Source organism: Dipodomys spectabilis, unplaced genomic scaffold (assembly GCF_019054845.1).
Source record: "Dipodomys spectabilis isolate Male_0828 unplaced genomic scaffold, ASM1905484v1 ptg000004l, whole genome shotgun sequence".
Lineage (NCBI taxonomy): Eukaryota > Metazoa > Chordata > Mammalia > Rodentia > Heteromyidae > Dipodomys > Dipodomys spectabilis.
This window is the reverse complement of record NW_024870681.1, coordinates 8866496-8881036: the sequence shown is the minus strand read 5'-3', so window position 1 is coordinate 8881036 and position 14541 is coordinate 8866496. Positions and strand designations below refer to the sequence as shown.

Below are 14541 nucleotides of genomic sequence, written 5' to 3'. Positions count from 1 at the left end.
CCTAAATAAAACTCAAAATTGACAAAAAAAAAAATACTAAAGACAAAGGACGAGATAAGCTAGATGGTTTTCTATAGAATAAATGCAGAAAGGAAAAAAACATGTAGCCGTGGTATTACTTGACACTTGTGTGGGAATGGGAGGGGAAAACTGGAAGAGAGTGAGAGAAGGGCTGACATTGTCCAAAAGGAAACGTACTCATTACCTGACTTATGTAACCCTCTGTATATCAACTTTATGATAACCATTTTTAATGAAGAAAAAAAGAGACCAGTTATAAAGTTAAAGTCACTTCAAGAGCTAGCACACCTCATGAAAAAAAAAAGTTTGAAATCTCAAAATACAGTAGGCAGAGCTATATAAAAGATACAGATAAATGATGAGGGGAGTCCCACCTGTAATCCTAGCTACTCAGGAAGCTGAGATCTGAACATCACAGTTCAAAGCCAGCCCAGGCAGACAAGTCCCTGAGACTCATATCTTGGATTAACCACCAGAAAACTGGAAGTAGTGCTGTGGCTCAAGAAGTAGAGCACTTGTCCTGAGCTGAAGATCACAGGGACAGTGCCCAAGCCCAGAGTTCAAGCCCCCAAACCAAACCAAAAAAAAAAAAAAAAAAAAAAGATGAGGGGTCAAAAGGAAAATAATGAATCTTAAATGTATAACCTGGCCAAAAGGATGGGAAAGCATCATGAATCCTGAATGCCACAGAACACACAGAAAAACACAAAAGACATATGTCACAGTTGTAGCATAGGAAAACAGACACTATACACTTGATAATGCTTACATGAAAGTTAAAATATCTACCAATTACTCTATTCCAACTGTATCATCAGCTAACACATACACTTTTGGTTTGTGAACAAATGCAGCAGATATCAGTAATTACAACATGAAATTAGAATTACATTTGAAAACCTACATGAGAATAAAAATTAGAAGTGTATTTGAAAGTTTAAAAAAAAAACAGAACTCAAGCAGTAAAGTAACAGTCTTAAGTTGGCTAGGGAGGCCCTGAGTTCAAACTACAGTACCAAAACACACACACACACACACACACACACACACACACACACACACACACACACACACACACGTATAAAAAGAATGGTATATGGATGGACGGCATTCTTTGTTTAACTGACATGTTTGCTTACTTTTTACAAATTAAGAAAGCTTAAAAAACCCAGTACACATACACAAATACATACCTACATACATAAATGCACATACATACATTCATACACATTAGTTTCCGATCATTTTGATCATACTTATAAACTACAGTGATTAATTCACCAAATGAATTAGTATATATGGATTTCTCTTTTTTAGCTCTATAGATGTAAAGCTTGTTGGACTTCAGGTATATGGAAGAATTCATCCTACTCTTCATGTCATCAACACTAAGGAATGAAAAGAATAGTTTTTTCTTTTGACTTTTAAAAAAATGCTTTCTGGAGATTAAGTGATTACATAGATTTCACAATATTGTGGGATAGTGATAATTAAAGTCACAAACACATTTTAACCTTCACAAGGTGAACTGTCATTATCATGGTCTATAAAAGCTTGTTAACTGTACAAACTTTAACAACACAATTATTTCTTTCAAATCAGGTGATCTGTACATCTGTTTCCTTTGGCTTAGTGTAAGCTGTTCCCTCTCTCCCTCTCATTCCCTCCTTCACATCCCTACCTTTGAGTTGCTTATTTCATTTTCATTAAAGTCCAGTGCAGCTAATGGACTTTCTGTATATTTTATCACGTTTCCTTCTCATTCTGTTCCCTCCTCCTAGCTTCCTCATATGTGTGCATATGTATATACCATATGTGGGGTAAAGAAGAGTCATCTAAAAACAACTGACAAATTAATAAGAGGTCTTTTGTTTCTCCTATGACTTTTTTTTGTCGGTCATGGGCTTGAACTCTGGGCCTGGGCTCTTCCCTCAGCTCTTCAGCTCAAGGCAAGTGTTCTACCACTTGAGCCACAGCACCACTTCTGGTTTTCTGAGTTAAGAGTCTCACGGACTTTCCTGCCTAGGCTGCCTTTGAACCATGATCCTCAGATCTCAGCCTCCTGAGTAACTAGGATTATAGGCGTGAGCCGCTGGCACCTGGCTCTCTCCTATGACTTTTACCTCTTCCTCTGCTCTTCCATTTCTGCCTCAGCTCCTCTACTGATACCAACCTAGGTTCCCCCCTACTTATACCAAATAGGTTCCAACCTATATGATAAATTTCCTTTGAAACATATGTTTTTTGGACTATTTTGAGAGTAATGCTGAAAATACTTAATGTATGGTAAAGAAAACAAGCCCCAAGGTAGAGGTAAGACAGATATTACATATCCAAGGCAAAGGGACAAGTATTCAAGTGTATGTTAATTAATAAGGCTCAACTGCTAGCAAAAAGTTTAAATAAAACTTGTTTTCTGCATGGGTGTGCTTAATTACATATATCTTTCTTCATTACAGGTTCATGCCTGTAATCCTAGCTACTCAGGAGGCTGAGATCTGAGGAATGTGGCTCAAAGCCAGATCAGGCTGGTAAATTCTGGCTATCTCCAATTAAGTGCCAAAATAAGCAAGATGTGGAGCTGTGGCTCCATTGGTGAAGTGTAAGTCTTGAGCAAAAGTAAAAGCTTAGGGACAGTGCCTAGGCCCTGATTTCAAGCCCCAGGATTGGACCCACATAGAAGAAAAATATCAAAAATGAATTCATACAAATTTATGTATTTTGTTATCTCTATTCTAGATAGCTATAGTTACAGATACAGATATTGGCTTCACATTTCTATACAACATTACAATGTATGTTTGTATGTTTTTCATATCTTTCTTTCATTGATTCATTCTATACTCATTGGTACATTTGTTCCAGTAAATGGGAATGCCAGGGGGGAGGGGAGACAGAGGCAGGATTGCTGACTTATTGGTGGAAATCTAGGACCCAGAGTTGAATTAGGACTTACACAGCTCCTACATAGTTTTGCCCTTTGTATGCTCTCTCTCAAGAAAAATTATTTCACAAATGCATTATAGTTTATTACTTCATTCCATTAAAGTGAAACATACTTCTTTTGCTTTAAAAGAAATTAAGACAGCCCCAGCACCAGTGGCTAACACCTACTCAGAAAGCTGGGATCTGATTATAGTTGTATGAAACCAGCCCAGGCAGAAAAGTTCATAAGTATCTTATTTACAATTAAGAATCAGAAAACAAGAAATGGTGCTGTAGCTAAAGTGACACAGCACTAACCTTAAGCAAAAAATCTCAGGAACAGTGACGAGGTACAGAGGTCAAGCCCCACAACCAACCAGGAAAAAAAAAAGGAAATAAAGAAACTAGCACATTATTGTATGTGAACCATAGACACTATACTTACTATATCTAGCTCAAGTTTTCACACAGTTACAGTGCAACAGTGAACAAGAACAAAGAGAGGAATCCATGAAATGAGTAAAATACACACAGGTGAGACTACAAAGTATACCAACCTATAATGGAATCAAGAAAAATAAAAAGCAGGGGTTGGGAAAGTGGCTCAGTGGTAGAGCGCTTGACTTGCATGCATGAGACCCTGGGTTCGATTCCTCAGCACCACATAAGCAAAAAGAAAAAAAAAAAGCCAAAAATGGCGCTGTGGCTCAAGTGGTAGAGCACTAGCCTTGAGCTGAAGAGCTGAGGGACAGTGCCCAGGCCCAGAGTTCAGGCCCACGACCGGACCCATTAAAAAAAAAGAAAAAAGCAATATGTTTTTCAACCGTTTTGCTTTACAGTATTGGTGATTAGCAGTGATAGACCAGAAGCTGTCAAACAAATGAATCTCAAATCAATTATTGTGTAAATTTGAAAGACATTTCAGATGTTAGAAAGAAATCAAGGAAAAGTATTTTTCTGATGTCTTGCTATGATCAATGAGATCTGCATTTATTTTTTTAATTCCAATTTAAATATCTTTACATATTAAGCTCAAATTACTATCACCTTTCAAAATAAAGCATTTAAGTAACTAGACGAATGTCAATTCTGCTAAAGATGCAGTCAAGCATCACAAGGTACATGTTTAAACTGCTTTACTAGAGACTCAACATTCATTTTCCTCTTATTAAAGGATGGAAATTTCCCTCCCAAGGAGAAGGTAACAATTTAAAATGTAGATAGGTCACACTTCATAGCTCTCAGCCCTTAAGCAGGCATAAGTAACACCTCTGAGAAGCAGACCAATTATTTACTGAATTAAAGACATCAAGTCAGCCAGGCCCTGGTGGTTTACATCTGCAATCCTAGCTTCTCAGGAGGCTTAGATGTAAGGATCATGGTTTGAAGCCAGCCCAGGTGGGAAAGTCCATGAGATTCTTCATTCCAGTTAACAACCAAAAGGCCAGAAAAAGAGCTATGTCTCAAGCTGAAGAGCACTAAATTTGAGCAAAAATGCTCAGGGACAGCAACTAGGTCCTAAGTTCAAGCCCCAGGACTGGCAAAAAAGAAAAGGAAGGAGGGATGGGAAGACTGCATGCTACAATGTATGTATGTATATATATATATGTATGTATGCATGAATGTGTATATGTACAAATAATCTGACTAAAGTATGTCATAGAAACACCAAAATGAAATCCTTTTAAAAAACAGACACTTTGAAAAACTAAAAAAGAGAATTAGGAAGTAGAAATAGTTTTATCTAATAGGGGAAAAACAAAGGAGGTAACAATGCTTGATAGAACCACTCTGTATACTATTTTCACAATAAAAAATTTATTAAAAATGAAATATTCTTGTCTAGAATGAAAGCACTTGTGGAAAGGGGGCAGGCAAATAGGAAGGCAGGGAAATACAAATAAAATACTGATTTCTATATGTGAAAATTAAACCAGACTAGTTTGAGAGAGAGAGAAGGAAAGAAAATGTTAGAGTAGTAATTATGATGAAGTAGTACTGCATACATAATTAACTTGTTAAAAAAATTTTTTAAGAAGGGCTTTAAAGTTTCAAATTTGACGAAAATTATTTAGGACTATGACTATAAAGTAATATATTACAATAGCAAATATGTACTGCATTTTGTGAAAACAATGTACAGTGTTTAACACTGTGAGTGGACCAAATTGAAACTGTGGGCAATGAGTGGTAATGATATGTGGAACATGTTCATCCACTGTTTAATGGCAGTGGTAAGGAAAATTGTGCATTCCTAGGGGAATTGTGCAATGGGAACTCTGTACTTGTTACTCAGTTTTGTTGTAAACCAAAAACTGCTCCAAAAAATAGTCTCAATACAAAAGTTCTCAAAATTATTGTTCATTTTGTACCTAAATAATTGAAAACAACTGATATATACCACCCATAATGAATTTACCAAGACGTAGCAAGGAGACCAATCTGGCGCTTGTAAACAAATCATAAATACTACCATTAAAATATTTGTTTTCATTCTGGACTCAGAATCACAGCTAATAAACAAGTGTGGGAATGAGAAATTAAAAAACAAACAGAATGCAGCTGCTGACCTAGAAATTTCACAACTCTATTTAATGAGACACTTGATTTCCTTTCTGAATAGGTCTCACAGAAGACAGAAATGCACAATACAAAGTAAACCAATCTACAATTTCTCCTTAACTAAGGTTCCAATATTATTCCATCAAGTTTATTTTACATGATTTTTTTTAACATTTCCCAGCAGGTTACAATGGGTCTACCTTTTTCCTTGAATTTTGTTGTCCAGGATATTTTTTTAACCCGTTCTTTAAAAAATATGCCTCTCCATTAGATAAAATTATTTTAGTATATAAGTGTGATGACTTGAGGTAGATGAGCTTGAAAAAGAGAAACACAATTATCTGCTTAAAAGTATGTTTTTTTGGGGATTCTAAATGAACAAGTTTGCAAACTAGTAAAAACTAGTCTAATACTACTTAACCCTTACACTATTTAATCTCTGTAAGAGAGGACTTGGAAAATGACATGAGATAAAGGTGTAGTTCAACTGGTTTGGGCCTTCACAGCAAGCTTGGAGATCTGACAAACCGCAGTACCACTCCACAAAATGGGGGAGCAGAGGTAGATTTGTTGCTAAATAATAGGTATGAATACATGTCCCAATACAGTAAAGTAAGTAAATTCTAAAATAACTCTAGGAAACATCAATAAGAAATGGACAGAAAAATGAGGACAGAATAAGGAAACATATGAATTAAATTGACCTAACACTTTTATTTTCGTTGTGGGAAAAACCATACCTTACCACAGTGCCATGGATGGCTAGGAACAGATTTAAAACAATCCATTCAGTAAGTTTTGATAAGTTTCTTACTACAGTGAGGCACCATGCAGAATATTGGTAAATGACATCTAAGAAATGACATAAAGATAAATGACATCTAATCCCTACGGAAACTAAAGATTCACAAAGGAAAAAAATACTTCATTATCAGGAAACAAATTATACCATACTTTTATAAACCTAGTGCTTTCTGGACACAGAAATATTATGTATAAATGTTGCTATTTTTGTCTTATCTTGTAAGTTCAAACAAAAAAGATCAAACAAATGATAAAATGACCATTAAAAATGAAGTCATTTTTATAAAAACTGATAGTTGGCAATGACAGAGAAACCATGATCTTTACATTATATGTTTTCTATATAAAATGAAGTCCTATCAGGAAAAATTCTAACTTGGAATACTAGAGGTATTCCAATGGGGGTTAAATGAAATATACACTAACGTAGAGGAAGTCTGACATGATGAATGGAATTTAATTGGGTCACATTGCTTACCCTAAATGGGAGACTGCAAAGATGATACTTTCAGAGTGTTTCTTCAATTCTCTTCATAACAACAAAATTCAGAAAATACATATTTGTCTTTACTAATTAAATCAATCCCCATGGTCACCAATCACTACAAAAATATCTCCATAAAAAAATTACAAAGACCAAAATGGAGATTATTCTGAATGTTCTCATTATCATTACTGACTTACAAAGATGAAAGGAAAGTAAAATAGATGAGACTTTTTATAATCAATTCTAAAAAGATGTTCATTTCTAAAAAATAATATAAAAACAACATACTCCTTAGTACATAAATCAAATTGATAAAATCTGAAAAGGCTATAAATTTATAAAGGCTAGATATCTCTGAAAAAAAAGAACAGTTCTGTATTTCATTTAAAGACATGTAATTTTTAAAATTGTACAAAACTGAAAGTTTTACTAAGAAAATTGATAACTAATGAAAAATAAAGAATTAATTATTTATCCTTTCCACAACAATATACAGAAGGAGGCCAGAAGGTGGCTCAGTGGTAGAGTGCTTGCCTTGCATGCATGAGGCCCTGGGTTCTATTCCTCAAAAACAGAAAAGGCCAGAAGTGTTGGTATGGCACAAGTGGTAGAATGCTAGCCTTGAGCTGAAGAGCAGAGGGATAGCTCCCAGGCCCAGAGTTCAAGATCCAGACAGACCAAAAAAAAAAAAAAAAAAAAATACACACACACACACACACACACACACACACACACACACACACACACACACACACACACACACACACACACACAGATACACACAGAAGAATTACTATCTCTTGATTAAGGACATTTTAACAGAATATTAGTACTTAAAAAGCAAAGCTGGTACCAGTGGTTCACTCCTGTAATCCTAGTCACTCAGGAGGAGTGATTGGAGATTTTTATCTCCAATCAACTACCAAAAAAAAGCTATATAAAGAGCTGTAGCTCTCGTAGTAGAATGTTAGTTTTGAGCATAGAAGCTCAGAGACAATGCCCTGGCCCTGAGTTCAACCCCCAGGACTGGCACAAAACAACAACAACAAAAACTACAGGAATCATGACAAATTTTTAAAAGCCATCAGCCTACAATCTTCTGTAACATAAGTTTATATTTGTACATTTCAAACCTGCTGTCAAAATAACACTCCCTAGAACACTCACCCATCTTCACAAGAAAACACTAACATATATACAATTGCTGATCACTATATTAACCATGTGATCACAGATCATTTCACAAACAAGGACACATCTTCATATGATATCTCATATGATTTGTCTCTTAGTAAGATAATATGGTAAACACAGATATATTAGTGCAGCTTAAAGCAAAAACAAACAAAAAAAAAAACCCAAAACACTAGTAAGTCTGTGAGGTGTTATGCTACACACTCCTAATTCCAGAACTTGGGAAATGGAAGCAGAAAAAAGAAAGAGAAAGAATTTTAAAAGAAATACACAGGGTAAAGGGTAAGCCTGAAATAAACCTCCGGTTACTGTTGTTGCTTTGATTGGGTTTCTTAGGTGGCTTAGGGGTTTCAGCTCAGGAGTTCTCTCTTATTAGGCAGACTCTAGACCTTGGTTAGACACAGTTACAGAACACTTTTTAAAACTGATTTTGGAAAATATTAAGTTATGAATGATATTGAAATTTATATCAAGTGGGACTTTTCTAATTGAAAATATAAATTAGTTATGTAGAAAAAATTCCCTATTTTAAGGAAATATTTAGTTAATTAGACTGGAATAAAGGTTAGACATGTATATCTAGTAGGATTCAAATGTTTCAGGAAAACATGCTTTTCCACTCACATGTGCACACACACACACACACACACACACACACACACCTGGTAAATTAAAATTATGGTATGTGGATGAATCCTGCATTCATTGCTTTTTTTTAGTTACTTTTTATGTTTGAATCGTTTTGTATTGCCATAATAGGTCTCATCAAAGGCCTTAAATACAAGCAGAACAACAGCGCATCACCAAAGTAAGTAAATAAGCTAATAAAATGTTAGCTTGCAAACAAAATCACAAGTATTAATATTCTCGGTTGGAATATGAATAGTTGGCATTATTATAATACAAAAATTAATGCACCTAAACAGCACAGTTTACCTGCTGCTTCTGTTCAATAATCATTTTACTGACAGTAAAACTGTTTTAGATATATCAAAATTGATTTGTAAATTGATTCATTAATCAATGAGCATCATTAGCATTACTTTTTTGGGAGCAGGGGTTGTTTTTGTTAGCAGAGGTTTAATATGTAGTCCTGCTGGCCTTCAACCCAAGATCCTTCTGCCTCAGCAAGCCCAAATGCTGAGATTACAGGTCTGGCCCATTAGAAATAGCTTAACATTTCTTATAAAAATACTAATAATGAAGATGAGTCACATTCCACATTAGATGTTCTCAATTTCCAAAATACTTGATTGGAAAATGCATGAGATAAATGTCAAAAGAACTTACCACTTGTATTAAAAGCCATACAGCACACTGGCTTCTCATGGGCAGGGAAGTGGGCCACAATGCCATTGCTGTCAGAGTCTTCGCTCACAAGCACCTTAAGTAAAGGAAAAAAGGAGGTTAGTATTTTCTCACCAATAGCATGAAAACTACACCAGCTACTGCTCAATTCTTCTCAACCTAAAACATGTTTTGACCATATTGGAAGGTTATTATAACTGTACTAACTGGAAGTAGGGTTGTGCTCAAAGTGATAGAGCCACTAGCCATGAGCAAAAGAGCTCAGGGACAGCACCTAGGTCTTGAGTTCAAGCCCCACAATCACCCTATCCCACCCCACCCCCCAAAATTCACATTTCTACACAGGCATCTGTTGCTGACTTACACCTATAATCTTAGCTACTCAAGAGATCTGGGATCAGAAAATAATGATTTGTAGCCAGCCCAGGCAGGAAAGTCTATGAGACTCTTATCTCTAATTAACCACGAAAAGCTAGATGTGGTTCAAGTGGTAGAGTACCAACTTAAGTGAAAAAGCTAAGGAAGAGTACCCTGGCCTGAGTTGAAGGTCACTACCAGCACCAAACACAAAACACAAAAAAGTCCTATTTCTTTCATATATAGTAACCCTACACCCTATTTATATCAATTAGCATTGAGTACTTCAATTTGATGACAGGAATAAAGTCAGAAGGCACCAGATAAAAAGAATGTTTCAGTTTATAGCAAAACCTCAAAATATTACATAGTTTCTTTGTTTCTTCTATTTATAAGACCCATAAATTGAAATATCCAGATACTTAGAGAAGGCCTCTATTGCATCATCATATTGGTTAAAACATGCTCAACACTTATCTAAGCAGAATGAGCCTCTTTTATTAACAACTTGACAATATTAAACAACAGAAAGCATTTAATTGGTACAAGGCAGATGAGCCTTCATCATAAGAACAAAACACTTCAGGAATCATTAAAATAACATTTGTTCACATGTCAAGATAAAGCTCTGGATTTTGGTATCATTCTGGGGTATTTTATTTCTATCACAGATTTTGCCACATTGCTACATTCAATTGCATAAATGTGTAAAAGGCAAATCAAAGCACTTAACTTAGTCAAGAAATGCTTTTAAATAAAACATGAAAGTAACAGATGAAAATGGACACAAAGTCAATTAAATCCATTCCTCTTTAATGCAGTTACCACACAATGATCCCATCACCATAAAATCAAAGCAACCAATACAGCAACTCAAAGATTGGGCAAACCAGATGTAACATAGAAGCACAATCCACAATTAACATGAAAATACCTTTATAGCAGTCTAGTGGATTTAAATAGCAAAGATAGTGTAATGTTATCTGTAGCTTCTGAGATACATATGAAAAATGAAAATATTTCAGCTATGATTAAACACAAATGGAATAGGGTAAACCTGATAAATTTACTATGACTACTATAGCCTTTAATATAATCTTTGCCTGCAGTCCAATTGAATGATTTACTGCAGAAAAGATGCCCAAACAAAAAACAAAAAAATAACAACAAAAACAGATTCAGAAAAAAAGACAAAAAGTATTTGCAATGCTTAAATTTTTTGGCTTTGATAGGACAATTCTTTTAGATATACTGAAAGAAATCCACTTCAAATCATGGCATAGGTGCGATATTATGGGTCCCAGAAAAAAACAGAACTTCAATTGTTTTTTGTCACTTATTTTTGCAGGGGAAATACTGGAATTCTGAACTCATGACCACCACTTGTTAGGCAAGAGCCTAACCTAGCTGTTTTTGCTTCATTTTTCAGATATGGTCTTTCTCTCTAGGCCAGCTTCAGAATATGATCTTAGAACCCATATTTCCCACATAGCTAAGATAACAGGCATCAAGAAAAGATTCTTCATGTTGAGTATTTGAAAAATTTGCCTTTTAACATAGAATTTCAAATGTTACCTTTCTATATATCACAAATATACAAATGTGTCGCAACTTCACACCTATAATCTGTGTCTATAAAAGAGAGCAAACATTCCTTTGTTTCCACAGATTCTTGGTCATATTATGCTTCCTTGAGCTCAAGGAATCCACGTGTGTCAGACCCCTGAGTAGCAATTGGGAATTACAAACTCAATAAACTGGCTTCTTTCTTTCCTCCTTTTCTTCCTCCTTCCCTAACTTCCCTTTCCCATTATTTTTTTTTTTTGGGGGGGGGGGGGGGGTTCTACTCGTAGGGCCAGAACTCTGGGCCTGGGCACTGTCCCTCAGCTCTTCAGCTCAAGGCTAGCGCTCTACCACTTGAGCCACAGCGCCACTTCTGGCTTTTTTTCTTTTTGCTTATGTGGTGCTGAGGAACTGAACCCAGAGCCTCATGCGTTCAAGGCAAGCCATCTACCACTGAGCCACCTTCCCAGCCCCTTTCCCACTATTTCCTGATGTTGGGTATCAAACCTAGGCTACCTGTGCTATCACCACTGAGCCACATCTCAGACCAAGATTTCATTATTTTTCTGCCATTATTTTAGGAATTTTATTTTTTGTTTGGGCTTTTTTTTTTTTTTTTTTTTGGGGGGGGGGGGGGGGGTCTGGTCGTTGGGCCTGAACTCTGGGCCTGGGCACTGTCCCTCAGCTCTTCAGCTCAAGACTAGCGCTCTACCACTTGAGCCACAGCACCACTTCCCGCTTTTTTGTTTTTGCTTATGTGGTGCTGAGGAATCGAACCCAGGGCCTCCTGCATGCAAGGCAAGCACTCTACCACTGAGCCACCTTCCCAGCCCTGGGCTTTTTTTTTTTTTTTTTTATATGCTAGGGTTTTCACTTGGAATCTTGAGTTTGCTAGGTGGGTACTATACCACTTAAAGTATTTTAGCCCAAAAATTGAATTCCTTTAGTTTTTGGTTTTTTTTTTTTTTTTTTGGGCGGGGGGGTTGTTTTGTTTTTTGCTAGTCTTGAGGCCTGAACTCTGGGCCTGGGACAGCCCTCAGCTCTTCAGCTCAAGGCTAGTGATCTACCACTTGAGCCACAGCACCACTTCTGGCTTTTTCTGCTTATGTGTTGCTGAGGAATGGAACCCAGGGCCTCATGCAGGCAAGGCAAGCACTCTACCACTGAGTTACCTTCCCAGCCCTCCTTCAGTTTTTAATTCATAAAAAGGAAATGAAAATTGTGAAGAGAAAAATTAAGGCATAATGTAACATAATATAACATAATCCCGAATGTTGAATTTTCAGGTCCCTATATTTACTATAAGTATACAAGTTGCACCTCAATTTAATTAAAAAAATATTCAAATGACATTTTCTACTTTCATTTGACCACAAATCTGTCAACAAATGTTAGATCTTCAACACATTTATGGTCCTAGACAATGTTGAGGAGAGCTGTTATTACCTAATAAATGTGGGTGGCCTTGTAGATGAATTAACATTCGTAAAGCAAAATGGAAAAATTTTATAACACTAAAAATAACAAAGGTTTATATATTTAATTGCACTTTTAAAAGAGAACATCTGTATGTGTGTATCTGCATCAGGTAACACACACACACGCACATATACAGAGAGAAAAAGGCATTATAGTCCACTGAAAATTTGCTAGCACTTCATTAAACAAAAACAATTCAAGCCTATAATGTATTTGGTTAACCACAAAGTTATGATGGAAGAGGAAGAAAATTGTATTGTTACTTACATTTTAAATAAAATATATCATCCATATTTAATAACCCAGAATTTCAAAGATTTTTTGTTTTAATTGTGGCAAACTCCACTTTTGCTTTAAGTGCCATTTGATCTTACTACAGGAAACAACATATGAATAGCTGCCAAATGTAATATTTCATCAAGATGTGGGCCCATATATAGTGGGAACAGCCTCTCTTAAAAGAACATGCAATATTAAAGGTTAATACTTTAAAGACTCACATACTTTTTAGGCATTTTGTCTGAAAACAGATATGAATTTTATGTGAAAATACATTTCATAAACCTTCTACTATCCTATTCTAGAAATTGATTTGAGATGAAGTCAGTTATAAAAATGATTATAAACTATTAAGACAAAAACACACATTTCAGAAATATGTTTGGAAAGGGAAAACTATGATACAAAAGAAAATAAAGTTTGAGTGCACAGGGAAGGGAGAAATGGGGACTTCTTGCCAGAACTATCTTATCAATAAGATGAAGAAGGACAAAATACTTCCTATGTTTATAATTACCCCTTCAAAGTGTTTCTGAACCTACATTTAAAAACTAACTGCTGCCCAGCACCAATGGCTGATGCCTATAATCCTAGCTATTCAGTAGGCTGAGATCTGAATATCGCAGTTCAAAGTCAGCCTGGTCAGAAAAGTCCCTATGAGAAACCAATATACAAGGACATGTGCACCTCCATGTTTATTGCAGCACTGTTCACAATAGCTAGGATATGGAAACAACCCAGATGCCCCACCACAGATGAATGGATCCAAAAATTGTGGTATCTATACAAAATGGAATATAATGCAGCCATTAGAAATGACAAAATAATGGCATTTGCAGGGAAATGGATGGAGCTAGAAAGAATCATGTTGAGCGAGGTAAGCCAAGAGCAAAGAGACAAACGGTACATGGTCTCCCTGATAAGTGGATGCTAAATCCAAAATGTTAGGTGATACGACAAAATTAACAGGACTTAAGAAACAAAGAACTCCCACTCATCTGGTCAAACCACTACTAAATATCCCCATGCTGCTGATCACATGTATGGTGTATATGTGCACACCATTATATGTTATAGACCGTGATAGACAATTTACTCCAGGAAAGTAAGAATGAACTTGTGACTTTAAATGAGCATCATTATTCCACAATATTGTGAAATTTGGTAAATTATGTAATCACGTAATCACAATTTAAAAAAAAAAAAAAAAGAACCTCGGGGAAGGTAGGGAGGGAAAGATTGGTAGGGGGAAAACAATGGAGGGGGTAACAAAGCTCAATAGGAAGTGTACTCATAACCTCACTCATGTGACTGTAACCCTCTGTATAGTAGCTTTACAATAAAAAAAAAAAAAAAAAACATTAAAAAAAATAAGAAAAGCCTTTATTTTCTGAGAAGGAAACTACTGAATATAAAAAAAAACTATACTTATAAAGTTAATTATGGATCATCTAAAAAGCATGTACACATTGCCTTACTCATGTAACTGTAAGCCCTTTGTACAACATCTTTACAATAAAATAAAATTTAAAAATGGAAAAAAAAAAGTCCCTGCGAGACGC

General features: G+C 35.7%; 1 protein-coding gene across 6 annotated transcripts in view; it reads right to left on the bottom strand.

The window, feature by feature from the left end:
• Window positions 1-14541, bottom strand: part of Bcas3 (BCAS3 microtubule associated cell migration factor) — a 526670-nt gene that overhangs the window by 389752 nt on the left and 122377 nt on the right. For all 6 annotated transcript variants that reach the window (XM_042692171.1, XM_042692205.1, XM_042692180.1 and 3 more), the window contains exon 13: window positions 9284-9377. In XM_042692171.1, coding sequence (XP_042548105.1) covers window positions 9284-9377 — 94 coding nt within the window. The remainder of the gene's footprint in view (window positions 1-9283; window positions 9378-14541) is intronic.